At 29.7% G+C, this 27601-nt stretch overlaps 1 protein-coding gene across 1 annotated transcript; it reads left to right on the top strand.

The window, feature by feature from the left end:
- Window positions 1-26076, top strand: LOC111637537 (ras-related protein Rab-3C-like). Its single transcript, XM_023383045.1, has 4 exons — window positions 1-129; window positions 20581-20808; window positions 20913-21031; window positions 22929-26076. Exons 2-4 carry the CDS (start codon window positions 20581-20583, stop codon window positions 23239-23241), a joined length of 660 nt encoding a protein of 219 aa, XP_023238813.1. The 5' UTR covers window positions 1-129; the 3' UTR covers window positions 23242-26076.
- The last annotated feature ends 1525 nt before the right edge of the window (window positions 26077-27601 follow it).

The following is a 27601-nucleotide window of genomic DNA, read 5'->3' on the forward strand; positions in this document are numbered from 1 at the left end:
GCACTTGTCAATTTCTTTTCGTGTAGTTGAAATCAAATCTGAATAAATCCTTTCGCCATTTTAATCAACAATTTACAATTTACTTTGTCAAATTAATCATTTTTAAATATCTGAGAGCATTTAAAAGAAGTAAGTCTTAATTTTCTAAGTATTCCACACTATTTTTTAAACAATAAAAGTTATTTAAATGAATAAACTTATTTTTTTCTGGCATTTTTTCTGCCTTGGATTTGAAATTGATTGATATTTGTCGAAAATTGTTAAGCTTATATCTGAACTAAGTATACTGAAATTGAAAATTTCAATTTTATTATATTTACTCTCGATTATCTTAATTTGGATTATAATAACCGAGACTAAATTAATATATATCAAATGTAATAATCAAAAGCTGAGATGATATCAAAAATTTATTTTCAGCTTTCTTAAACTTTATCCTTAAAACTCGTTAACCGATAAGATGTGAACTCTGAATGAGGGTTTTCTGCTTCCTGTACAATCAAAAAAGTCAAAGGAACCATACCAGTACCTTTACATTCGACCCTTTGCGGGATATTCCACTCTGATGGTCAGTTTTTACCGTTACCGGTACCACTGCCTATTCTCCATGCTGACTGTCTGTCAAGGCTTGCTATTATTTGCCTTTATTGGCACTCCGTGTGTAGTCATGCACTTCGGCACTTGTTGTTGTTTGCACCTTGATGCCTTGCCTCTATGTGGGTGGTGTGACTGCTTAAATAATTTTAGGAGGTGTGGGCTTATCCTCACACCTCCTAAAACTATATTAACATCAAGTACTCCTTGAACAGTTGAATAGGTTGCTCAAAACCAGAATAGTTGCATGGGCCAAATAGCAGAGCGACCTGACACTCGATCCTGTGCACCCTAGAAGGCTGATTTCAGTGGGCTGTATCTTGTTGGGATCACGTATAGAGGTATGGTTCCTTTGGGTTTGCACCTATGAGTATGGTCTATAGCTCTGATAAGGTCTCAACCATCTCATTCAAACATGTAATTATACTTATATTCTTTATCCTTTATCTTCCTTTGTATGTGGTTAAGGAAGATAACTAGGATATAAAACTTTATTTTGACAACTTGAATAATGTTTTGTACATTCTCTTGTTTTAATTTCTCTATTACCAATTCTCTTATTGATATAACTATTTTGACAAGTTTTTATCTCTGTAAGAGCTCTTGCAAAGATAAATCTTTCACCAAAATCTAAGTGCTCTAAGTTGCTAGTGCAGTTTTTCTCTAGTGTCATCCTGCAGAGTTGTAAAACATTCCTATAAGAGTACAAAAATAATAAAAAAGAATTATGGGAAATAACTCAAAAAGACCTCCTTAATTTTATTTCACTGAGCTTAGTGAAAGTTGTTTTCCAAACTTGTTTACTTCAGTGCTTAATCACTAATGTTAGTTGCAAATAATGGTAAATTTTAAATCAAAACAAATTGAATGAAATCATATAACAATATGTTAACTTTGTGAAAATATACAGTGATGGCTCCTATTGTTAATCACTTCCAGTATTTGATTGTGTAAGTTGAAATGTGTGTATAATTAGTCCATCTGAGTAGGAAGAATTGTAAGATGATCCCATTTTGAATGATGTAAGAATAACAGGTTGCCTCACTCATGGTGATGGAAAAAATTATTGTACATTGCTTCTAGTAGTCAGCTATGTTAGATATTGTAGATCTTTAGAAGTTAACGAGCACTCTTATTTTCTACAAAATGCTTATTATTGAGTTTGCTTAGTTGTTTTTCTGGGTGGTAAACTATCCAAGCACCTGTTGTAGCTAATAATTTGCATCAATTCTGATCTAAGATGTAAGTAATGAGATTGTAGACTACTATGAATACTGAATCTGTAAACTTGCATGTTTGACCACAGTGATCAAATACTGGAGTTTATAGCTTTTTCATGACATGACCATGACTGAAAATGCATATCAAGTCTCCCTTTCACAGTTACCACATTTGTCAGGCTTTTGATGAAGGACAATCTAGTTGTCAAAGATTGTGTGACCATGCTGGTCGACTACTGGATGAACAATTTGTCATTAAAGGTTTTATTTTCATGATGTAAATGAAGGTCTAAAAAAATTTTTTTCCATGATAAGTGTAGAACAAACTTTATTTTCATGTATGAATTTTGCTTTTCATGTTACTACATATTGTAATAAAAAATATTAAAATCTAAAACAGCTTAGAATGGTCAACTACTGGTGTCATTACTCTATATTATTATTTATAATAGGACCATAGGACAATTTTTTGGGTGTATCTTGTCTAACTAGAAGTGTAAGGAAAATTTTGAAACAGTATCATACTAAAGATCATTCTTATATTTATAGATCTTATTCTGTTGCTTGCACAAGGATTATGTACAACTAGCAGGATGTCAATAGTGTTCTGGAGAGAGAAAATCTAAAGTGTTGATATATCATATTTACTTAATGGCTATTTGATCAAATTGTAAAGTAATCTAGTATTTACTCTTGAATTTCTTTTGCAATTATGATGGTTTTCATTCCCAAAATGCAAAAGATATGATTCTGTGGTATTTTAGAGACTAGATTACTGAAGTTTCCAAGAACAGACAAAATATAATTGTGTTTTGTCGTCTTACATAATATATATAGTCACACTTCAGACTTTTGGTTATATTTTTCAGTCCACCAAAGTGACCAAACAGTTTACTGAAATATAAGGAGCAAATTATCCATGATGATAGATAATAAATTACATTATGCTAATAACAATTATAAATTTTTTTCACTCTATTTAGTATGTAAGAAAGCAAGCAAATGAATTATTAATGTTTTTAGAACTTCTTGGTTCCACTATCTGAATTTTTCTGAAAGTTTTCTAAACTAAGTCTTTATGTTCAGTTTCAAAGTTTTGATTTGATGTTGGAACCAAGAATGTTTGAAAATATTTCAAATTTTATTTTCTGAATTTTTAAAAGTAAGCAAATATTTATCACTTGTTCTAAGCACATATATTAAAAATAATTATTGCTATGCTTAAGCGTTATCTAACTTTCTTTCAATTACAGTAAGATGTTGCTTATTTCTGCCTCAATTAACACTGATTCGATATAATGCGGTCTGCTCGAAGCCTAAAAGAAAAGCTCAAAATTTTGCTCTGATTTAAATTATCACGGCAGTTTATTAATTCTTATATAATATCATTATTTATGAACACAAACCAATCAGGAAAAGGTGGCAATTCATCGTAGCACTGTACTTTCCTTAAATCTATGTTTGTTTTGTGCAATTTTGGAAAAAATATAACATTATGGATGCCATAGGAAATATCGACTTCACTTGGCAAGAATTAACTGATAAATGCATGAATGGAGTGTGGAAGAAGTTATGGCTGTAGGTATCCAAGAATTCTCAACAAGAAGAGCCTATCATTGTATTGTTAGGTTGACCAAATTGTCAGCCTAATCGATACAGCAGGGCTAGGAGATGTAGATGAGAAGGAGTATATTGAGGAGGATACTTCAGGTTTCTGGTGAGAGCCTTACCAACAACAACCTTCAAGAACTGGCAGAACAAGGAATTCAAGTAGAACTGGAAAATAGAGATTCTGTAAACGAAGAACCCAAAAATTTCTCTACAGATTTCATCAGTAAAAGTTTGGTAATGATAACTGAAATTGTTGATCAAATTGTAGCAAATGATCCAGATTTTGAAAGGAGTACAAAAGCAAGACAAGGTGTTTTGGATGCAATTTGCTACTGACATTTGCTTAAAGAAAGAAAAAGAAAGTGGCAAATGAAATTACACGACTTTATTGCAAAAACAAGAATTTCAGTAAAGTCAGGATCTTCATCACAAGAAATGAACTTTACATTTTTATGTGCATATGATTGTGTGTTATTTAACATACCATATTTTGACGCGTATAATTCACATTTTTTTACTACTGTTTGGGGCTCAAAATCATGGTGTGTCTTATACTCGACAGGTAACCATTTTTACAGTGAAATTACCTACAGTAGTGGTCCACTCTAGGGACCAACCTGTGCAGTGGTCTGTTAAGCAGATAGTTTCTCAACCGAATGGCTAGAGTACCAAGATTATCAGAGTAGTGACACGCGAGTCATCGCCACCATGTTCTGTCAACTGTCATCACATGACCTCTGAGTTTACATTAAGAAATTACAATTATTTCAGTTTAATAAAGGTATTGATTCATTCATCTGTCATATTCTTGAATAAAAAAACAAATAAAATGCATCTTTAAACAATCCCATTAAAACAGGTTTTTTCTAAATTTTTTGTCTCAAAATAAGGGTGCGTCTTATACTTGACAGCGACTTATACTCATCAAGATACGGTATGTTATTATGCAAATTAATATAATAATAACTTAAAATTGAAGTAAAATTTGATTATTTTTGGTCATGTGTTTCCCTTTCCCTATTTACTCTATGTTAAAATGACCTCGTTTAACGCTGTTTCATTTAGTGCTTTGTTGTGTAGGAACCCATCCCTCGCATTAAGTGGGTCTTACTGTATATTTATAATTCTACTGAGATAAACTTAAAACTGGAAAAATGAAATGAAAGTTTAACACCTTTTTGTAAGTCCAGCATTTATTTTTTTAAGACATGTTTTTGATCTTCTCTGTGTATTCTTCAAGAGATCCATAAAGAGGGTCAAAAACACTTGTGTTGTGGATTGAATTGAATATTAATTAACTAGCAGATGAACTTGGCATTGCTCAGACAAAAAGTATCTATAGCAAAGATTAAGATTATTAGATTATAGCCGATCTTACCTGTTTTCACTGAGTGCAAGAATTAGGTCCCTCCTCTTCCAAGACTAATTAGAAAACTTTTAGATATCTGATTACATACCGGGATAATGACAATTAAGAATCACTGTTACTATTAACCGGCGCATAGTTCCACTAAGTGATAAATAATAATCGTTTTCGTAACTCTTTCTGGGTTCTTCTTCAGGTTTAGTAAATTCAAAAAATAAGCGAGATCTTCCAGAATTATTCATAAATATAAATTTGAACATAAAATCAAGCATTAAGACGAAGAGTTTGAATAAAGTGAACTTATGTGCATGCGCTCCCCATGTCAACTTTATATACAATGGAAAAATAAATATCATTGAGAATTTTTAGAAGGGTCTAAAAATATGTTCAATTTTCCACATAAATGCAAAAATGACATTTAAAATAGTAAAGTAGAAGCCGAGTTCTTTGGGATAATCCTTAACCCTTTCTCTCTCCCCCCTCGTTAGGAATTTTGAAAAATCTCTTCTTAGTGTATGTTCTCATGACTAACTGTGTACCAAATTTCAACTTTCAGCTCCTAACCGTTTGGGTTCTGTGATTATTATCATCATTATCAACCCATCTCAATTATAAGATTCAATTGAACTGTTGATTTGTAAATTTTACCTGAAGAAGGTCAGAAACGTTTGTTATGACCTTTTGAGTTAATTTTACTAATACAATTTTTATAAAACTGAGTTATAAATCTGACATTCATATTTAGATATATTTTGGCATTGTTTTTGTTTGTTATTATGCCCACTACTATTTTATATGTTTGATTCATATATTAAAAGTCTACAAAGAAAACACATGAAGTTGTGACAATTAATTCTTTTATTAAGATTTAAGTTGTCATACTTTTGTTCTAGCTACAGTGTAATTATATTCACTCTGAGAACTGTAGACACTAATAGTTTTCAATGATTACCATTAAAGAATTATATTAGCTGAATGATTAAGAATAAACCGAACTGTCTTTTAGCATTAAAGTTATTTAGTTTGAAAAGTTTTTAATTACAAACAAGTACTTTCAGCATTTTAAATGTCATCTTCGGGTATTTGTTTGTAATTAAAAACTTTTCAAACTAAACAACTTTAATACCGAAAGACAGTTTGGTTTATTCTTAATCTAAGTTTGATGTCATTAGAGAACACATTTTTATATAGATTTAGTGAATATACTTTGACAATTTAAAACAAGATAATCTTAAAATTCTTGCAGATACTTTTTGATGAACAAACATTTTTGATTGTCTTAAATACTCATAATCAGTGTTACTATATAGTTTCATTATAAAAAAATAAATAAAATTTTTATTTGAATTGTTTTTTTTAAGATAATAATAGTTATAGAATCAAGATGAAAATTCATTCTGTGAATTTACATTAATCTTTTGCAATATATAAGCCATGCATTGTAATTTCTCTAATGTTTTTTTAAAAATTGTTGTACTGATAAAGGCAAGGATAAGGCTGATTCAATAATTAATCTTAGGTTTTCTTAGCATAGTTGGATTTATTAATAAAGAAAACCATAGCCATATCATAAAAAATTGAAAAAATAAATCATTGTATGTTTTTTTCTTTTTTTTTGTTATTTAGTCATAAAATTTATTCAGTAGGACGTTCTTATTGAATTTTAATTTTGCCTTCTTTTCATTAATGAATTGAAATAAATCATTAATATTTTATAAGTAATTATGTATTCAGTTATGCACCACTTAATGACAGATATGTTTNTCGACCAATCCTGTCGCGACACGAGTCGGCAATGACGTTTTACCGAATTATACGAGTTTTTTTTAGCATGTTTGTACGAATACTGTCGCAATTTTTTCGCCGTGATATAGGAATCCGAACTATAGGAACCCGTGTTTTAGGGGGGGTTGACTGTACCTTATAAAATCTTACTATCTAAGGACTGTAAGGTGTTTGAGTTTGCTCAAGAAAAAACACCCCCAAGACGGCAGCTGTGCCTTATGCACTCACCTAAATCCACCTTTGGCATGGTAAATGTCGCATGGTAGCTTGTGTATAAGGGACATTGATGCTATTAAATTTTGTTGGTTAAAGGTCGAGGGGTGGAGAGATAAGGGGGTGTCGTGTGTCATATATCGAAAGGAATCCAACTTAATAATGATGTTATTCGTTAATAGCAAACTAGAATTTTCATAAAAATTGTAAATGCTTTACAATTTTTATGAAACTCGTCACTATAATCAAAATTAAGCCCTTTGTCATTTTATAATAATTAAAAGTAAAGATTTTTATAACAAAATCTCATAACAGATGGCGCCACAAAATTTTTTATTATACTTAAAAATATATTGTAAAAGTTATTTTTTAACAGCCGAGAAAGTTGCACAACATATTGCTGGATTTATTTTTCAAATAAAAATTTATCGCTCATAAAATATATACATTCTTACTCAGCTTAGAATGAAAATATAAGATTGAAAGGTTTAAACTGTGCTCTAATTTATAAAAGTATTGTAAAATGTGAATGAAAAAAAATTAAGAATAGAACTTTAAATCAAATTCAGTGTCAAAGAGGTTTTAAAATTTGCAAGAACTTTTATGGTCAATATTATCTGAAAATTTTGCATCTATTACATACTGTAGTTTCAGGCTTGCTTTACGAAGTGTGTGTTCTATTACTATGATGTAAAATAATAACACTCAAATTTCTATAAATATCAATTCTGTTACTATGCCTTTTTAATAAACATTTTTATAGAAACTACGAAATACGAAGTATACTCATTGATAATAAAGTTACTCACCCAGACAGAATTGTTAAATTAATTTAATTGCTGTAAAACTCCGCATACATCTATGTGTCTGAACTAGGTACTGTACTTAAATAATCACATCTGATCCGACTGCATGCTGGTAATGCCAGCTAAATGCCTTAAAATCGCTACACCAGTATTCTATGAATGGACTTCCTAGAAGCTGACTGTCTTCGGAACTTTCATTGTACCTGTAGTTTGATAGTCTTAGCATGCTAGTATGACTCTACGATACATTATAAGACATTAAACACAGCTGACGGAGTTTGAAAAAGGCTGCATCATCGGATTGAGTAAAACAAGTTGGCCAGTTCGCCGAATTTTCCTTCATCTGGATCGTTCTGACTTGACCCGTTTACCGTGAGGTGTCTGAGAAGATGAATATGTGAGAGCATACTGAGGTGTAGGCTCTGCACACCTCTGACAAAATATCAGAATTGAAAAAAATACGAACAGCTGCAATGGCGTCTTTATCCACCATCCAGAGACAGGTAAAAGCCTCACTGTAGCTGTGTTTCTGTAAGAAGCCGACTTCCAGGGATAATCAGTTAATCGCGCGTCAATGATGGTCTAGGGTCCATTCGTATCGTTTGTTCGATAAGCCAGTAAAAACCGCAGACTTCTCTAAATGTATTTTTAGTATCACAATTACATTCTGAATCACTAACCACGATATAAGGGCTACAATTAAAAATAAAATAATAAAAACTTACTTGTGAAATAAAATGTGTGGTGGATGTACAGTACATCATCATCAACCGTTATCAATCCACTGCAGGATGAAGGTCTCCCCAAGCCTCTTCCACAATCTTTTGTTTTGAGCACTTCACGTCCATGTTGTGCCAAGATGCCTCTTGATCTCATCAATCCACCGAGTGTGAGGACGTCTTCCTGATCGTTTTCGATCTCTTGGTACATACCTGGTACAAAATATTCTTCAATTGCATGAATATACTTTTAAACAAAATTATAATTAAATATAGCTTTGTCAAGAAACGTACATAAAAATATAAAATATTTTTTACTTTTTAAATCTTATAACAATGCACTTAGTCAAATAGCTCCCCTACGAGTGGCTAATGGATGCAATCCGAGACGGTTGCAGTGCGTGCATACTAGAGATGCCACGAATATTCGGCTACTATTCGGTATTCGGCTACTTTTTTTAATATTCGGTATTTGGCCGAATAGTATGCAACATTCGGCCGAATACCGAATACCAAATCATGGAAAAAAACCGCACATATTACTCAAAAACGTATTTATTTTAATCATAAATTATTACATTTAATACTTAAAATCTATCAGTGGTAAGTTGTAATGAATGAAAACAATTTTTTCAGCATTTGTTGATAGCAAACGATTGCGCTTTTCCTCATAAACTATACCTGCTTCTGAAAATAGCCTCTCACTATATACACTACTGCTGGGAGACGATAGATAAATCTTAGCGAATTCTGTCAGGCTTGGATACTGTTTTGCGTTTGCTGACCACCACTTGTAAAGGTCTGCCGTCCGATCTAGGCGAACAGTTTTCATATAAAGTGATACAGTGATATTTTTTAGTAATAATTAGTAANTTTTCAGTCCACCAAAGTGACCAAACAGTTTACTGAAATATAAGGAGCAAATTATCCATGATGATAGATAATAAATTACATTATGCTAATAACAATTATAAATTTTTTTCACTCTATTTAGTATGTAAGAAAGCAAGCAAATGAATTATTAATGTTTTTAGAACTTCTTGGTTCCACTATCTGAATTTTTCTGAAAGTTTTCTAAACTAAGTCTTTATGTTCAGTTTCAAAGTTTTGATTTGATGTTGGAACCAAGAATGTTTGAAAATATTTCAAATTTTATTTTCTGAATTTTTAAAAGTAAGCAAATATTTATCACTTGTTCTAAGCACATATATTAAAAATAATTATTGCTATGCTTAAGCGTTATCTAACTTTCTTTCAATTACAGTAAGATTTTGCTTATTTCTGCCTCAATTAACACTGATTCGATATAATGCGGTCTGCTCGAAGCCTAAAAGAAAAGCTCAAAATTTTGCTCTGATTTAAATTATCACGGCAGTTTATTAATTCTTATATAATATCATTATTTATGAACACAAACCAATCAGGAAAAGGTGGCAATTCATCGTAGCACTGTACTTTCCTTAAATCTATGTTTGTTTTGTGCAATTTTGGAAAAAATATAACATTATGGATGCCATAGGAAATATCGACTTCACTTGGCAAGAATTAACTGATAAATGCATGAATGGAGTGTGGAAGAAGTTATGGCTGTAGGTATCCAAGAATTCTCAACAAGAAGAGCCTATCATTGTATTGTTAGGTTGACCAAATTGTCAGCCTAATCGATACAGCAGGGCTAGGAGATGTAGATGAGAAGGAGTATATTGAGGAGGATACTTCAGGTTTCTGGTGAGAGCCTTACCAACAACAACCTTCAAGAACTGGCAGAACAAGGAATTCAAGTAGAACTGGAAAATAGAGATTCTGTAAACGAAGAACCCAAAAATTTCTCTACAGATTTCCTCAGTAAAAGTTTGGTAATGATAACTGAAATTGTTGATCAAATTGTAGCAAATGATCCAGATTTTGAAAGGAGTACAAAAGCAAGACAAGGTGTTTTGGATGCAATTTGCTACTGACATTTGCTTAAAGAAAGAAAAAGAAAGTGGCAAATGAAATTACACGACTTTATCGCAAAAACAAGAATTTCAGTAAAGTCAGGATCTTCATCACAAGAAATGAACTTTACATTTTTATGTGCATATGATTGTGTGTTATTTAACATACCATATTTTGACGAGTATAATTCACATTTTTTTACTACTGTTTGGGGCTCAAAATCATGGTGTGTCTTATACTCGACAGGTAACCATTTTTACAGTGAAATTACCTACAGTAGTGGTCCACTCTAGGGACCAACCTGTGCAGTGGTCTGTTAAGCAGATAGTTTCTCAACCGAATGGCTAGAGTACCAAGATTATCAGAGTAGTGACACGCGAGTCATCGCCACCATGTTCTGTCAACTGTCATCACATGACCTCTGAGTTTACATTAAGAAATTACAATTATTTCAGTTTAATAAAGGTATTGATTCATTCATCTGTCATATTCTTGAACAAAAAAACAAATAAAATGCATCTTTAGACAATCCCATTAAAACAGGTTTTTTCTAAATTTTTTGTCTCAAAATAAGGGTGCGTCTTATACTTGACAGCGACTTATACTCATCAAGATACGGTATGTTATTATGCAAATTAATATAATAATAACTTAAAATTGAAGTAAAATTTGATTATTTTTGGTCATGTGTTTCCCTTTCCCTATTTACTCTATGTTAAAATGACCTCGTTTAACGCTGTTTCATTTAGTGCTTTGTTGTGTAGGAACCCATCCCTCGCATTAAGTGGGTCTTACTGTATATTTATAATTCTACTGAGATAAACTTAAAACTGGAAAAATGAAATGAAAGTTTAACACCTTTTTGTAAGTCCAGCATTTATTTTTTTAAGACATGTTTTTGATCTTCTCTGTGTATTCTTCAAGAGATCCATAAAGAGGGTCAAAAACACTTGTGTTGTGGATTGAATTGAATATTAATTAACTAGCAGATGAACTTGGCATTGCTCAGACAAAAAGTATCTATAGCAAAGATTAAGATTATTAGATTATAGCCGATCTTACCTGTTTTCACTGAGTGCAAGAATTAGGTCCCTCCTCTTCCAAGACTAATTAGAAAACTTTTAGATATCTGATTACATACCGGGATAATGACAATTAAGAATCACTGTTACTATTAACCGGCGCATAGTTCCACTAAGTGATAAATAATAATCGTTTTCGTAACTCTTTCTGGGTTCTTCTTCAGGTTTAGTAAATTCAAAAAATAAGCGAGATCTTCCAGAATTATTCATAAATATAAATTTGAACATAAAATCAAGCATTAAGACGAAGAGTTTGAATAAAGTGAACTTATGTGCATGCGCTCCCCATGTCAACTTTATATACAATGGAAAACTAAATATCATTGAGAATTTTTAGAAGGGTCTAAAAATATGTTCAATTTTCCACATAAATGCAAAAATGACATTTAAAATAGTAAAGTAGAAGCCGAGTTCTTTGGGATAATCCTTAACCCTTTCTCTCTCCCCCCTCGTTAGGAATTTTGAAAAATCTCTTCTTAGTGTATGTTCTCATGACTAACTGTGTACCAAATTTCAACTTTCAGCTCCTAACCGTTTGGGTTCTGTGATTATTATCATCATTATCAACCCATCTCAATTATAAGATTCAATTGAACTGTTGATTTGTAAATTTTACCTGAAGAAGGTCAGAAACGTTTGTTATGACCTTTTGAGTTAATTTTACTAATACAATTTTTATAAAACTGAGTTATAAATCTGACATTCATATTTAGATATATTTTGGCATTGTTTTTGTTTGTTATTATGCCCACTACTATTTTATATGTTTGATTCATATATTAAAAGTCTACAAAGAAAACACATGAAGTTGTGACAATTAATTCTTTTATTAAGATTTAAGTTGTCATACTTTTGTTCTAGCTACAGTGTAATTATATTCACTCTGAGAACTGTAGACACTAATAGTTTTCAATGATTACCATTAAAGAATTATATTAGCTGAATGATTAAGAATAAACCGAACTGTCTTTTAGCATTAAAGTTATTTAGTTTGAAAAGTTTTTAATTACAAACAAGTACTTTCAGCATTTTAAATGTCATCTTCGGGTATTTGTTTGTAATTAAAAACTTTTCAAACTAAACAACTTTAATACCGAAAGACAGTTTGGTTTATTCTTAATCTAAGTTTGATGTCATTAGAGAACACATTTTTATATAGATTTAGTGAATATACTTTGACAATTTAAAACAAGATAATCTTAAAATTCTTGCAGATACTTTTTGATGAACAAACATTTTTGATTGTCTTAAATACTCATAATCAGTGTTACTATATAGTTTCATTATAAAAAAATAAATAAAATCTTTATTTGAATTGTTTTTTTTAAGATAATAATAGTTATAGAATCAAGATGAAAATTCATTCTGTGAATTTACATTAATCTTTTGCAATATATAAGCCATGCATTGTAATTTCTCTAATGTTTTTTTAAAAATTGTTGTACTGATAAAGGCAAGGATAAGGCTGATTCAATAATTAATCTTAGGTTTTCTTAGCATAGTTGGATTTATTAATAAAGAAAACCATAGCCATATCATAAAAAATTGAAAAAATAAATCATTGTATGTTTTTTTCTTTTTTTTTGTTATTTAGTCATAAAATTTATTCAGTAGGACGTTCTTATTGAATTTTAATTTTGCCTTCTTTTCATTAATGAATTGAAATAAATCATTAATATTTTATAAGTAATTATGTATTCAGTTATGCACCACTTAATGACAGATATGTTTCACCATTAAACAACTTTACCTTTAAGCAAACATTGTAGAGTATTGTGACCATTGGGTCGGTATCTCTTCAATACCACGTCAGGATTACACCACTGTATCCTTAGGTCGATACAGAGACCACAAGTTTGCACGAGCGGTTACGTATGAGGTTTGGACCTAGAATGGAGAGAAGAATGGAAGAAACTGCACTCAAAGATGGTTAAACATAAACAACCATTTATTTATATGAAATCTAAGTTAGTTATACATCAGAATTTAAGTTGCTACATATCAGTTACGTGAATCCTGTTCATCTTAGTTCAATTCCTAGTTACAATCGAGTTTGCAATTGGTTTTCGCGGAGAGAGAGAGCGTACAATAGTGCGCAGGCAGGATAAATAAATTATATTATACTGTTGATTGAGTAACTGCGATAAAGTCTCACAGTTCGAAGTTAAGTAGGTGAATTGTTGATATCTTAGAGTTCAGTAAGCGAGGAGGGGTGTTGGTTGACGAACAGGAACAGTCTCTCGAAGAAAATCTCTGTGCGGCACACATACACAATCAAATCATAACTTCCATGACGTTACTCATCGTGCCTGTCCTTTTTATACAAAGTCCTCTTTTTGGGCCTTTCCCCGATTTTGTCAGGGATGACAATCTCCTTGGACCAATGAGTGGTTTTTGTAGGCTTGTACAAAAAGTCAGAAAGTAGGCTTAGAGAAAATCGGGGTAATATGGAACCTTACTGTATATTTTCAAAAAATGCTTTAATGTAGCCAAAAACAAATAGGAAAGTACAAAGAATGTTAAATAATTAACATTCTTTGACAGGTGACACAGAGATGTAGTCATCTCAACAAGGAACCCAACTCGTGGGAATCAAGGTTTAACCAGATTTTATGTTTCCCCTATCTCGTTTAATTTTTTATAACTCGTTCCGTCTCGATAAAGTTGCATTTAAAGTTTAATTAAAATTTTTCCAAAATTTTAAAGTTTACAACATGAAATCCCTAACCCTCACAGTATATTTAGACAAACCTATAAGGTATAGTCTACTATTTATATATGCTATATGTAACACAATAAGTATTTATGTATATAAGCATATCTAACATAGAAAGGTTAGGTAGCTACAAATTTTTCAGCTCCATTATAATCTTATAAGACTTATCGTGTATTTGGTCTGTCATTAAGCTGCACATACATATATTTATTTTAGGTTGTTAAATATAAATAGAATAAATTGGATAATTGCATTTTAGACATAAGAATTTTATAAACTAAAACTGATGAAAACAAATGAGGCAAATGTTAATGGAAATTTTCAAATTAATAATTTGAAGTATCAAATATCTTTGCAGCTGGAGTTTGAGTACGTTATGTAAGTTTGAAGTATTAAGTTTGAACACGATTTTAAGAATGTGAAATTAATATAATTTAGCATTTTTGTGATTGAGCTTAAATAATTCAAAGATGAAACTAAACTAAGATGTATAAAATTGTAGATTAAATATTTGACAAATAAATCACTGTACTGTTTAAAATTATTTGGTTTAATAAAAATTTACTAATACAGAATCTTAATTATGTGGCAATGTTAGAGTTGGGATCCTCATCATGGATGTAGCCACACAGGAATGCATTTCCCACATAAACACTCTTTCACTCCTTCATTCTCTGCTAGACCTACTGCTGCTACTAGTCCACTTGACTTTAAAAATAAACAGTGTAAAAAAAGAAGTATGTCACAAGCAGTTAACCACTGAATGAAAAACTGGTGCATCAGCCACAAAGTTAAGAATAAAATTTAATGCTTATTCATGTTCAGCTTTTTTTCTATTGAGCATTTTTATACCTATTGCTAGTTTGTATATATGACATGCAAGAAGCTGACATCATTTTGTTAGCTTCTTGAACAATAATGTATTGCTAGAGATCATGGACTATTGCATTGTTACAGCAGCCAACCTACCTTCACTTTATATCTATGCAAGCCATCAATTATGTGGGCGATTCACATTTAAAAAATTCTGTCTACATTCTTGTTCATGAATAAATGAAGATGGATAATGGAAGTTTCCTAAAAATTATTTAAAAGGCATTAAATATATACTTATTATAGATATTTCCATCGTAGATACACAATGTAAAATGAAACAAGTGTTACAAAACACAAGTTTAAGTACATATATAGTTAATTGTAATTTTTATAGTAATACCAGGGAGAGTCAAAAAGTAAGTTGCAATTGGCAAGAACTTTTCATTGTTAAATGATATTTAGATAAAATCTGATGGAAATGTTGGTATTACTTCAGGCTACAAGGTGTAACAGATTTGTCAACATGGCTGCAGAAATTAATCTGCTTTCAGTCATGTAAGAGGCCATGTCATTTGGATGTATCATCAAAATTGGAAGTTTGTGCAGAAACTCGTTTCTTATAGGCAAAAAAGTGTAATCCTACAGAAATTCAATGCCATTTTGGGGGAAGTGTACGTCAAGAAAGCTTTTGCATGACACTGCCACAGTTTATTCAGCAGTCATCACAAAGGCTCAAAAATTCAGACTATATGGGAACATCCTCCCTATGGTCTAAACCTTCTACCTTGTGATTTCCTTGTGTTTGGCCCCATGAAAAAGGACTATTTGAATTGCTGATATGAGTCCAATGAAGACGTCACAAATGCGATATGAGAATGGTTATTGCATGTTGGACAGGAATGCTTCCAAGAAGGAATAGAAAAACTCCTGCCAAGCTACGATAAATGTTTAAATAAATTTGCTGATTACGTTGAAAATTAACACTTAGATTGTACATTCATACCAAAGACTTTTGATCTGTATGTTTCATACTTGTATTTTTGGTATGAGTGCAACTTACTTTTTGGCTCACCCTCATAGCTTTTTTATTTCAGTGTATTTCTAGTCTTCACGAAGCAATGTATTTTGTAAATTTAATGGAAATTGAGATAACATAGTGCATAAATTTTTTACAAAATTTTATGCACTTGTGTTTCAAATGCAGTTGTATGTTTCGAAAGGTTCAAGATGTAGGTCTTCTTCCTGCATCTTAAACTTCTGATGAATTTTGACTGTATAATTTATTATACATAGCTTTATTATAGTTTTGTATCTCTGGTCAATTTTGTCTATCTCACTTTTTCACTGGTTCTTTATTATTTGAATTGAATAAGAACTAAAGATGAATTAAGAAGTAAAATAATAAGCATGTGCAGCTGTTTTGTATATCTTCACAGGTTCATAAGTGTACTGCAGTAATATGATGGTAACAGATGGGGATAAAAACATACTGTATATAGATTATATACAGTAATTTACAATGGACTAACTCAGGGATACCTTCTTTCTTATCTCTTTTATTTAGAAGAAACTGTCAGCAAAGCTTTGGAAAGAATAAAGGAAATCAGCATAAATGGTCATTTAAGTTTATTTCCTCTATTCATATGACTTAAAATATGCTAATGACATTCTTTTAATACTGAATTTTAAGATGATGATAAATTTAATAATTAGATAAAACTGGATTACTGTAATATATGGCTTGAATGTAAATTTAAATAAAACAAAACTACAAAATGCTATTATAATTTCAACTGTAACATTCAAAATTCTACTCAAAAGACAATAAATTTTTAAATTTATTGTTTCTGAAATGAAATGTTTCAGAATAACAACAAAATCAAAAAGACAGAAAGGAAATTAAATGAAATTGTTTGTTGGGAATTAAATTATATAAAAATATTATTTGAAAAAGTACAAGATATAATGGTTCAGACATTTCAAAAATTTATACCATTCTAACACTAAGGTCAGCATAAATGAGTAAAAGGAAAAGATGCTGGTCAGAACCAAATAGATACAGGCAATAAAGAACAATATTAACTACAGACTACTGTTAAAGGCATGAAATAGAGGAAACCAGAATTAAAAATTGAACTTGTCTGATAATACAGTAAAATGAAAATGAAAAATTAATAAGCAATTTTTTTTTCTTGTTTTGGTAAAAATCTCATACAAAGCATATAACACAAATGATCTAATGTTATGAATGTGTCTCTTTAATCCAACAAATTAACTTCGGTAGACTATCCATACAGCTTTCAGGTTAGACATTTCTTTTATTGTTTTGACATATGCATTTCAGGCTTATATAAATTTGCTAAGCCCCTTTTCAGTGCAATAATATGGTTCTGTCTTCAGTGCAATAATACACCGTAGTTTTAGAAGACAGTGCAATAATACGCCATATAATACCCTCTTCAGTGCAATAATACATCTTAGTTTTAGAAGACAGAACCATATTATTGCACTGAAGAGGGGCTTAGCAAATTTATATATGCCTGAAATGCATATGTCAAAACAATAAAAGAAGTGTCTAACCTGAAAGCTGTATTGATAGTCTACCAAACTTAATTTGTTGGATTAAAGAGACACATTCATAATGAAATAACAGCTACCATAAGTGATATTTAGAACAAATGATCTTATTTGTTGAGTAATGGCTTATCATTTATTTTACTTAATGCAACTAAAATCTTTTTGTTTATCAAATTTTTTATCTAGTCAGAAACCTTGAGCTTAAAATAACATTTGTTTTATTGATGTGTTTTTTTACATTATTGACAGCAAAATGCATTTCGGATTTGCCTGACCTTTTTCAATCATTACAAACATGTAATATTTTTCAAATATTTTACAGATTTGTTTATGAATAAGTTATTTCTTTAAACTGACAATTTCTTGTTTATTCCTAATTCTATATTATTAATGCTNTAGCAACTCTGAAATGCAGTAGGAGAAGAAAATATTTATATAGAAAAACAGACACAGTTTAAAGTTAGGTTAAAACAATGAAAAAGTAATTTAAGTTAGATTTTCATTCATTCCTCTTTTATATTTATTCTAACAATGTATGACTGTAATATGAGAATACATGTTAAGATGTGAGAAATGTGTATAAATTTAAATAACATATTTATTAAGGCTTCTCCAGTTAAAGTCAACTGTATTCTGCTTTATTAAAAAGAGTAGAATGTGTTCTTTGATTCCCAAGTATTTTGCAGCCTTTCATCTTCAAGGATAAAAGTCTTTAAAAAATTTAAATTGAAGACGCATTGAGTTACATCAGAATGTTATAACTTTGAAAGTGTTTGAGTTTTGCACAGATTTCTTTGGTAATTTCTCTCTTTTAATGGGCTAAAAGGCATGAATGTGTTTGAGAATTAAGAAAGGTATTCTAAAAATCTCCAATAAAGTAGAAAACAGTGAACATACTTATATTGTCAAATAATAACAACAAAGTTAAATGAAGGAAATAAATTACTATTTGGTATGATTTATTTTGGTAGAATTGCAGCTTTAAATGAGGAGATTGGGACCTTATCAGAGCTGTAGATCATCTGTTTCCTTGACTTTTTTGCTTGTTCCTTTGCCCCTCTCAAAACCAGTGAATTTGGAATTTTGAGACTCAAAAATGGAGTAAAATTTAAATGAAAAAATTCAGAGTTATTTCTGGGGGGAAAAAAAAGCTAAAAATCAGTTGTTTTCCACTTCACTAGAGATGACTAAAAACTCATAAAACATGAGAAATGTTATTACACTGACCAGTTTTTGGGCACACACTGGGTTATGCTGTGCACTCCATTAAGCCTATTGCATGTGTAATAAGCAGCCTGTCAGTATTTCAGGAGACTATAACTTGTAAAAGGTTGTATATAGACTATCAATTCCTTTGACTTTTTTTTTTTTACTCCTGTGGGCATGGTCTACAGCTCTGATAAGATGCTGACCACCTCATTCAGAGCTGCAATTTTTTTTTTCTAACACTTACAAACAGATGTTACAGCATAAATCAATAAATATAGAGTAAATTTATCATCTATTTTTTCAAATGATTTCTCTCAGCAATCAATAATTTAGAAAAGGTTAGTAGAAATAATTCAGATAAATTTTACTTTAAATTTATCTGAATTATTTCTACTAATTATCTATTGCTATATTTATTTCTAAGTAAAATAAATATAGCAATAAAGTGAGCAAATTTAAATTATTAGTAAATTAAAAATTAGTATTAACATTGCAATTGTTTAATACAATTTAAGAATATAAAAATAAATAGGTTAAGTATTATATAAATTTATGATGTAAACTTTAATTTTATGAAAAAATCTTAAATTTTCAAACAGCCAATGTCAAATTTATATTTGCACTGGTATTTAATAATTTGAAAAATTAGTAAGAAATATGAAACAGTCAATTAAAATAATAATTTATAGTAAAAATACTATTTAATTTGTGCAGTAAGAGACATGAGAATGGAAAATTGTCAGTTTATAATACAATTTTATTTAAAACTTAATTTGTAAAGAAAAAGTACTATCTACAGCAGTTGAAGAAGAATCAGATTGATTAAACTTACTTTTGCTACCAGTGTAAATATACAAAATTGCTGTTTTAAACCTGGGATTTGTAATTGTTAAAAAAATTTTATCAACAAAAGGTTTTGGTCATCATTAAGCCATCAAAAGATGGCTTAATGATGACCAAAACCTGCAGATTTGTTGTGGAGACTCCTCTCCATCTCATTAAGGCATCAAAAAGATGGCTTAATGAGATGGAGAGGAGTCTCCACAACAGATCTGACGAGTGGAGGAGAAAAATTTGTCAGCACAAAAGTAGTAAAAACCAGTTACAACACCAACCAAAAATAAACATGATTCCTATTGAAAGACAGTATATCATATTTTTAGTTTACCCTGGGAGCAGACTAGGCAAAAAAGTCTTGCTCTGCTTTTAAACCAGGTGAGTTAACCTCTACTGTTTAGAATGATTGGAGAGATTTCAATCTTTAATGGCTATAAATTCTATAAGAAGTGCCAAGAGCTGATTCGAGTTTTATGAAGGCATATCGAGCTACCTATTTGGCCAGTAAAACAGTACTTACATTGCTAGCAATATTCTCATGTCCTGGCACCCACAAGATTAAGACCATATTATAGGTTTGACCATATTATACTGTTTGCAGCTCATTGAGTTGCAAACAGCACTCCCAAACAAGTGCCTGAAAATTTATTTGGGCATGCCTTTAAAGCAACCTGACTGTCAGAAACAATGTAGATAATCTTACTAAGTGGACCTCTATGTAAAATAAGTGTAAAAATGCCAAATAATAACACAACATCCAAATAATAACTAGCAACTCTGAAATGCAGTAGGGAACCTATCCAGTTGATCAAAAAAGCTTGTTTCTGAGTGTCCCTCACAAATGCCAGAACCTGTGTGCTGCTATCAGTTTTGGATCCATCTGTAAACTAGACAATACCCTGTGAATGAAAGGTTACTCTACCAATATTCCACTAAAGGCAAGTGGGAAAAGAAACCAGATATTGCCAGTCAAACATAAATCAAGGAAATGTTCTGTTGGAGTGGCTATCTTATGCATATTATATATTAAGAAATTATTATATATGATATAAGATTAAACTAATAAATTTAAAATATATTTAATATTATAGATGGCAGGAATGCAAGATCAAAAATGGAATCAAAAAGATACAGCTGATCAGAATTTTGATTATATGTTCAAAATACTTATTATTGGCAACAGCAGTGTTGGAAAAACATCATTTCTTTTTAGATATGCTGATGATTCTTTCACTTCTGCTTTTGTGAGTACAGTTGGAATTGATTTCAAAGTAAAAACTATCTTCAAACAAGATAAAAAAGTAAAGCTTCAAATATGGGTAAGTTTTAAAAATATTTTATTGTGGTAAATTTTATAAAAGTATTAATGTGTTTATAACTTATAGAAACATTTTTGAACTTGCAAATTTTCCAAATTATTTAGGATACTGCAGGTCAAGAACGATACAGGACAATCACTACTGCTTATTATCGAGGTGCAGTAGGATTTATTCTAATGTATGATGTTACTAATGAAGAATCTTTTAACAGTGTTCAAGATTGGTCAGTTGTTTTCTGAGTTATGTAGTTTCATATGTAAATATATTAATTACTTCTAAGTATTTTAATTCTGAGAGAATGAAATAAGCCTAGTTTGATGCATTTTATTATTTATTTAGGAATAATAATAATAATATAATAAATAATATAAAAACCATTCAAAAGTCCAGCAAAATTCTTTAATAACATAAGAACGTTTTCAAACGCATTAAGCATCCATCTTCAGTTAATAATAATAATACAATCACCTATAATAATAATAATATATATAATAATATACAATCAGCACGATATTACTGGTGTAGAATTCAATAAATAAATAATTATCTAAAACTAGCAATAATTATCTTCAAAACATTAGTTTTGAAGATAATTATTGCTAGTTTTAGGTAATTACATATTTATTTATATAATAATAAAATGTATGAAACTACTGCCTGGTTTGGGATGTCTCTCTGAAGAGATATGAGAATTTATTATTTCCATACAAGATCTTGCAGGAAATCCACATAAAGTGCAAAACTCTACAACTTATATATTTGATTGCAAGCTTTTAACACATATAGACTATACATCAACATAACCAAATAGCATGCATAATATGTGAAAAGCTTGCACACAAGCATGTTGTTATACAATCTGCAACCATACTACAAAAACACAGCACAGATAGTCTTAGAATAATACACACACAATATTCTACAATGAAATCATAATCACAGACAAAGTAATCTGTCACAATAGATCAGATATTATTCATTGCCATACAAAACAAAAAAATCATATACATCTAGAAATAGGCATCTCAAACATCTACAACATACAAATAAATATATAATGAAAAAATTACTCAGAACTGGCCATGAAATAGTGTCTGAAATGATATGGAGAATGGATAAGATACTCATTGTATCTATAGTCCAGTCTTCTATATTCATTTTACTACATACACTGCACAAAAGTCTAAAGTATTAAGCCTAAACAACAGCAAATGCGTCACATTACACAAAATAGCTATACTAAGCAACCCACATGTCACAATGGAAATTCTTAAATACAGATACATGTGGGAACAGCACTTAAAAAAAATAATAGCTTGTTCTGTAGCTATGGTTTTGCTTGGTTTGTATGTTATAAATAGAAATATATTTAGGAAAATTAGAAAAACACTATATATAAATTAATGAAAAATCATTTTTTTTTCATTAACTTTACATATACAGGCATACCTCGACTTATGTCGTTTCGAGTTACGTCGTTCCCGATTATACGTCGTTTGTCAAAAAAGTATATGGAAAAATAAAAATCAAGTTTAAGTCATTTTATTCGACTTTACGTCTGTCCGCTACAAATATTGAAGTCGTAATATCACTAGATAAACGTTTAAAGCACATAAAATCATATTAAAATATATACAAGTATGAACTGTATTTACAGTACATGCATTCGTAAATTTAGATTACTTTTTTTCTGTACTATATTAAAAACTAAAATTTATTTGTTTGTAAGCTTAAAATAGATTTTTATTAACTATATATTATTAAAAATGCATTAATAAATAAAATACAGAACCGGGAATGGTAATTTACGGTTTAGCCTAGTGATAAGTAGATTCGGAGACAAGCAAATTCGACTTACGTCGTTTTCCTGGAACCAATTACCGACGTAAGGCGAGGTATACCTGCAGTGTTTTTCAGGTAATATGGTAATCTGTATCAAAATAGTAAATGATAAGCATTAAATTTACCATTAATAAAGTCTAGATAGAGTGAAATGAGTTAGGAATTACCTATCTTATCATTCCTTTAATTAAAATATCTAGATTTATTATATATATAAAATTTAAACTTAAAATGATTGTTTTTTAAATTCTATATACTTCAAATATTTATTATAATAGGGTCACCCAAATTAAAACACATTCATGGGATAATGCACAAGTTATTTTGGTTGGAAACAAATGTGATATGGAAGATGAACGGGTAGTTTCAGCAGAACGAGGTAAGCAGTTATCTATGCAGCTGGGTTTAGAATTTTTTGAAACTTCTGCCAAAGAGAACATCAATGTTACAACTGTTTTTGAACATTTGGTTGATGGAATCTGCAATAAAATGTCTGAAAGTCTAGATTCAGATCCAACTTTAATGAATGCTTCAAAAGGTACTCGGATCACTGAAAATCCACCTCCTCCAAGTAACGCATGTCAGTGTTAGCCATATTTTATTGTTTTAGTACATTGGAAATATATTAAATGTAGTTGTCTACTTTTATAGAACTTTCTCATTAGATCATCTTGTTGTTCAAACAGAAATAACACTATTTATAAATACAGTATTTATGAAATTGAAACTGATTTCAATAAGTAAAGATGTGTGTGCTATAATAAGAATAGAGACATGAAAAGGGGAAACACTGATACTTATATTCACAATTGAGGGTTAAGATTCAAAGTCATAATTTAATCAGTTAACATTTATTATACTTCAAATATCAATATATTTGATATTTGAAGTATAATAATGCTTATTGGTTAACTCTTGACTTTGATTTAAGATTCTGGATTGAGAATATAGATAAAAATCAATAAACTTATATATTCAAATGTTAAGAGAACATTTAATATTTATATTTGAAGTTTGTAAGAAATTAAGCAAATATATATCTGATAATTTAATATGTAAAGAGGAAAAGATAAGCTTTAGTCATACTGTGCCTTGATGACTTAACCTTGGAAATGATGTAAGTGCCTTAATAATGAATTATCTTGTTTTTTAAAAAATATATACATGTTCTTGCAAAGAGTAATTTAGTATCAAATGGATTAAATCACTTTACAATCTGTTCTGATAAGTCTTAACAATCAATTAGTTTAAATTTTCTATTATATGAAATACTACAGTTAAATGATGTATGTATTTCTTTGTTCTTGGTATAGAATTGTAGTTCATCTTGCTGTAAAATTATAAAGTTCAAATTATATTTGCAGAACAAGCTTCCACAGTCTGAGAAATTTTTATTCTTTAAAAGAAATATATCTGCTAATTAACTTTAAGTAAGTTATTGCACAGATTAGTGGCAAATTCAGATGTCATTATTAGGGAGACATCAGGAATATGTTTGTGTAAGACGTAAAATAGATCAAAAAAAGACTTAAACATATTAAGAAGATGCATATAATCCTCTGTGCCTGTCTGATACAAATAAAAGTTGAATGTATCAGTTAGTCTCTGTGGAAATTAGATTGAAGAGTAAGCATATCATAATATTTTTAAAAAGTTTTCTTATATTCAAAATTTGTTCTTAAAGTTGAATATATACATTCCTTAGGATACCAGTATCCCTTGATTAATATAGTTAGTTGATCCCTTGATCCTACCACATATATCAAAATTGCATTAATCAAAATACGGTATCTATGTTAAGTAGATAGCTGGTAAAGCTGCATAAATTAAAACTTCTGCATATATAAAGGGATTAACACAATTAATTTTGAGTATTAATCAAATCCCACATTAAGCAAAATTGCATTAAGCAATGGATACATATACTGTACATACCTTTCTTGTTGCTTTCATTTAGGTATCTTTGGAATATTGTTGATATACACTAGCAGTATTTTATGTTATATTTCTGTATTTATTTAACTTTTTACTAATTTCTATATCTTTATTTCAATTATATAAATGAATTTGGCAATCTTGAAGAATTCATTTTTATTCATTCATTTTTGCTGTTAATAAAAATTTACCTATGCTTTATAATATCTTCTCAATGATGCTAAATCATTATAATTTTACAACTCTTCTTTATCATATATCATATATATATTTTTAAAAATTTGAATTTTTCATTTTATTTGAGGTTTTGACTAATTCAGTTCTCTGATGATTAGTTCTTCTCTAGCAAACTATAGTAGCTACAAAGTATAAAAATCATAAATTTTATTAAATTAATAAAAAGTGATCAATCAAATTATGTATAATTTATAATTAATTGCAAGAAAATAAATTTCTGAAGAGAATTTGAATCACTTGTGCCATATAATTATATATAATTGGAAAGCCAGTCTTTGTCCACTGCAGTGTTTTCCAATCTGTGGTGTGTGAGACTATTGCAAGGGAGTGTGCAGCTTTTACTAAATTATCATTTTTTAATACAAACAAAAAAGGTCAAATCGATGTCAAAAAAATGAATCAGCAAAATGTTTAATTCATAACCCTTATCCAAACTGCTCAGGTATGAATGCTAAAAATTCATTTCCACACACTTGCCAAAATGTCTCTAGAAGAGCTGAGCCCCGGAAACAATGTAATAAGGTATATTATTTTGTAGGCCATTAAATAAATTATAAGGACAGTATTTATGAAATTAGATTGTTACAAAAATTTAAGGAGTGATGCAACAATTTTTTTCTGAAAAAGAGGTACAGATAGTTTGGAAACCACTGGTCTAATGTAAAACCTGATAATTGACTGTCAAAATTATGAATTTATACTTACAATGAAAATATAAGATATTTTAATATTTTACAGGATAATGTTTAAAAGAAAGTATTTGAATTTTTTAGAGTTAAAAGTTAATATTTGTTCATAGAATATGTGTCCTGTAATAAACGTTAGATATAAAAATTTTTAATTAATTTTTATACATAAATTATCATGATTTTAAAATCACTATAAATTTTGATGGCAGCAAAATAGTAAAACTTTTCTTTGATATTACAGTACCTTTATATATTATAAAATGCTTACAGAAATAACAATTTTTAGAAAAAAAATATTGGAAAAAATTTTAAAGGTTATAGTTATTTGATAAGCAGCCTTCAGATATTGTCTACAGCCAATGAAAACTTATATTTATAATTGATGAAAATGGATGTCTGGATGGACAAGTGATTAAGGTGGCAGCTTACTGCTCCAGGGGACCAGGGATAAATCTGGACATGTGAAAAAAACCTTGGGAATTTTTAAGGAGGGTTAGTCTGGATATGTTGGGCCTCTCTTTCTTGCCACCCAGATGCTCCATAGCCTGGAAATTCATGAGCTTCCTAAAAAAAAGGACTTAGTGCCCACTGGGCAGAGTTTTGAAAAAAATAATGTAAATGTATATCTGAAGATTACCTCATTTTCAATAATAAAATATCAATTTTTATGATAAATTTTAGTGTAATAATTTGTGAATTTTATTTAAAGTTAGCAGTAATTTTTTTATGTATTAAACTAGAAAAATTATATGATAATTTAATGTATGTTGTTTATTATTAGTAATTATAGAATTTGACAAATTTTCATTAGCTTTTGGATATTTTAAAATTCAAATCTAGGCCTATTTAATTTATTAGATTTTCTATTAGAATTTATTTCTTGTAAGAATATTAGATATCATGAGAAATAAATTCTTGTACAAAATCTGTTTTGCAGTAAATGAATCATTATGCTACATCTATGTAAGAATAGGTTACCAGTAGTTTGCTTTATATCACTTTTTACCCTTTATTTTTAATGAGCTCTCTCTTATCATTGCAGTTCATGTTTCCAATATGAAATGAAAATTTATTTCAGTTTATTCTCTTTCAGATTATAATTTTCTATCTTAAATTTTTGTTTTAAATATTTGTAAAATAAATACATAAAACTTTATTTTGGATCTGACACATATGTTTTGTTTGTTATATTTATTAATTTAGCAATCTAATTTATATCTAAATTTTGAAGTTGATTGAGTTAAACAGTGTTTTAAAATTTGAAAAATTCAAAAGTACAAGTTCATAAATAAAATTGCTTTTTATAAAAGAACAAAAAATATAATATTTTACAGACTAAACTTCTTATGAGTTGTGAGGAAATTCATATGAAAATTTATTCTAATTCTAGTACTGAAATTAGAATGAAATTTTTTAAGAATTTCAAGACTGTTTCATGTACTATAATCAAGGCTATAAGTTACAAATAAATTATGCAACTTATTCTATAGTTTGTTAATACAGTAGAGTCTCTGTAATCTGGCATATATCAGACCATTTGAGTTTGTATGTATATATGTACTGTAGAATAAAAATTGCCTTGGTTCACTTGTTAATTTATTGTATTAATCACAATTGTGACTGTTTTGCCAATCACTTGTGCAACAAGCAACTGGCAAGTGACTGTATGCACATACATCAGTCTCTGTTGCATATGCTGACAAATGGTAACATGAATATTTCATGTGCATTGCTCTATAGCAGGGGTGGCAAACCTATGGCATGTGCACTTCCAAGAAAGCATTTGGCATGTAACGTATCATACAATGTTGGTTTATCACTTGATCATCCTTTTTTCAATCAGCTTTTTTACATTTACTTTAATTAAAGGATATTCATTTTATTTATTTATTTAAGCATAGTTATTTGAAGTCTAGAACTTTGGTGCACACAGACATTTCTAAACATAAAACACTTACTATGCGGCTTGTGGACTCAAAAAGTTTTGCCATCCCTGCCCTATAGTGTGTTGGATTACTGTATGTGTTGGACTGGCAAATGATGGACTACAGAGAGACTACTATAATAATTACTCCTCTTTTGCAAATGTT

This window comes from Centruroides sculpturatus, unplaced genomic scaffold (genome assembly GCF_000671375.1).
Source record: "Centruroides sculpturatus isolate CEXI.00-Female unplaced genomic scaffold, Cexi_2.0 scaffold1144, whole genome shotgun sequence".
Lineage (NCBI taxonomy): Eukaryota > Metazoa > Arthropoda > Arachnida > Scorpiones > Buthidae > Centruroides > Centruroides sculpturatus.